The 467-nt window shown below is 53.3% G+C and overlaps 1 protein-coding gene across 1 annotated transcript in view; it reads left to right on the top strand.

The window, feature by feature from the left end:
• Positions 1–467, top strand: part of CSUI_010331 (uncharacterized protein) — a 19,088-nt gene that overhangs the window by 6,790 nt on the left and 11,831 nt on the right. Inside the window, exon 7 of the mRNA XM_068070436.1 lies at positions 212–376. Within this exon, the coding sequence (XP_067917584.1) occupies positions 212–376 (165 nt within the window). The remainder of the gene's footprint in view (positions 1–211; positions 377–467) is intronic.

The following is a 467-nucleotide window of genomic DNA, read 5'->3' as shown; positions in this document are numbered from 1 at the left end:
GCCTATAACGAGCCAAATAGGTGCCCCGCGGGAGAGTGAGTGACTCGTTGTGTGTTTCTCGGGGCCTGCAACAAGGCTAGCGGGGCTACGTTACTCCAGACCAGGTTTTTCCAAGGTGAACGCGCAGATACGAGTGAGCGACGATCGTTCCGTGTCAGTTAACTGTAAGCATGTTCCGGAGTGAAGAACTTTGTTTTTTTTCTTTTTTCAGCACGGCGTGGAGCCGTTCAGCTCAGTCACTGCCAACTTGCATCCAGGCACAGCCGCGGTCATGATGCGTCAGGAGGTGATTCTTCGATGGATCTTCTCCGTCAGCGAGCAGCAGGTTGCTACCCACGCGACTCACCTTCTCTCCAAAGCGCACGCTGTTTATAAGGTACCACTTGATTTTTCACTTGGTGTTTCGACGCAGCTTAGCAGTGCGGATGTCACAGCTTGCCGGGCCACCTATTTGGCTCGTTATAGGC

The sequence above is a fragment of the Cystoisospora suis genome (genome assembly GCF_002600585.1).
Source record: "Cystoisospora suis strain Wien I chromosome Unknown contig_7163, whole genome shotgun sequence".
In the NCBI taxonomy this organism is placed as follows: Eukaryota; Apicomplexa; class Conoidasida; order Eucoccidiorida; family Sarcocystidae; genus Cystoisospora; species Cystoisospora suis.
This window is presented reverse-complemented; position numbering and strand designations above follow the sequence as displayed.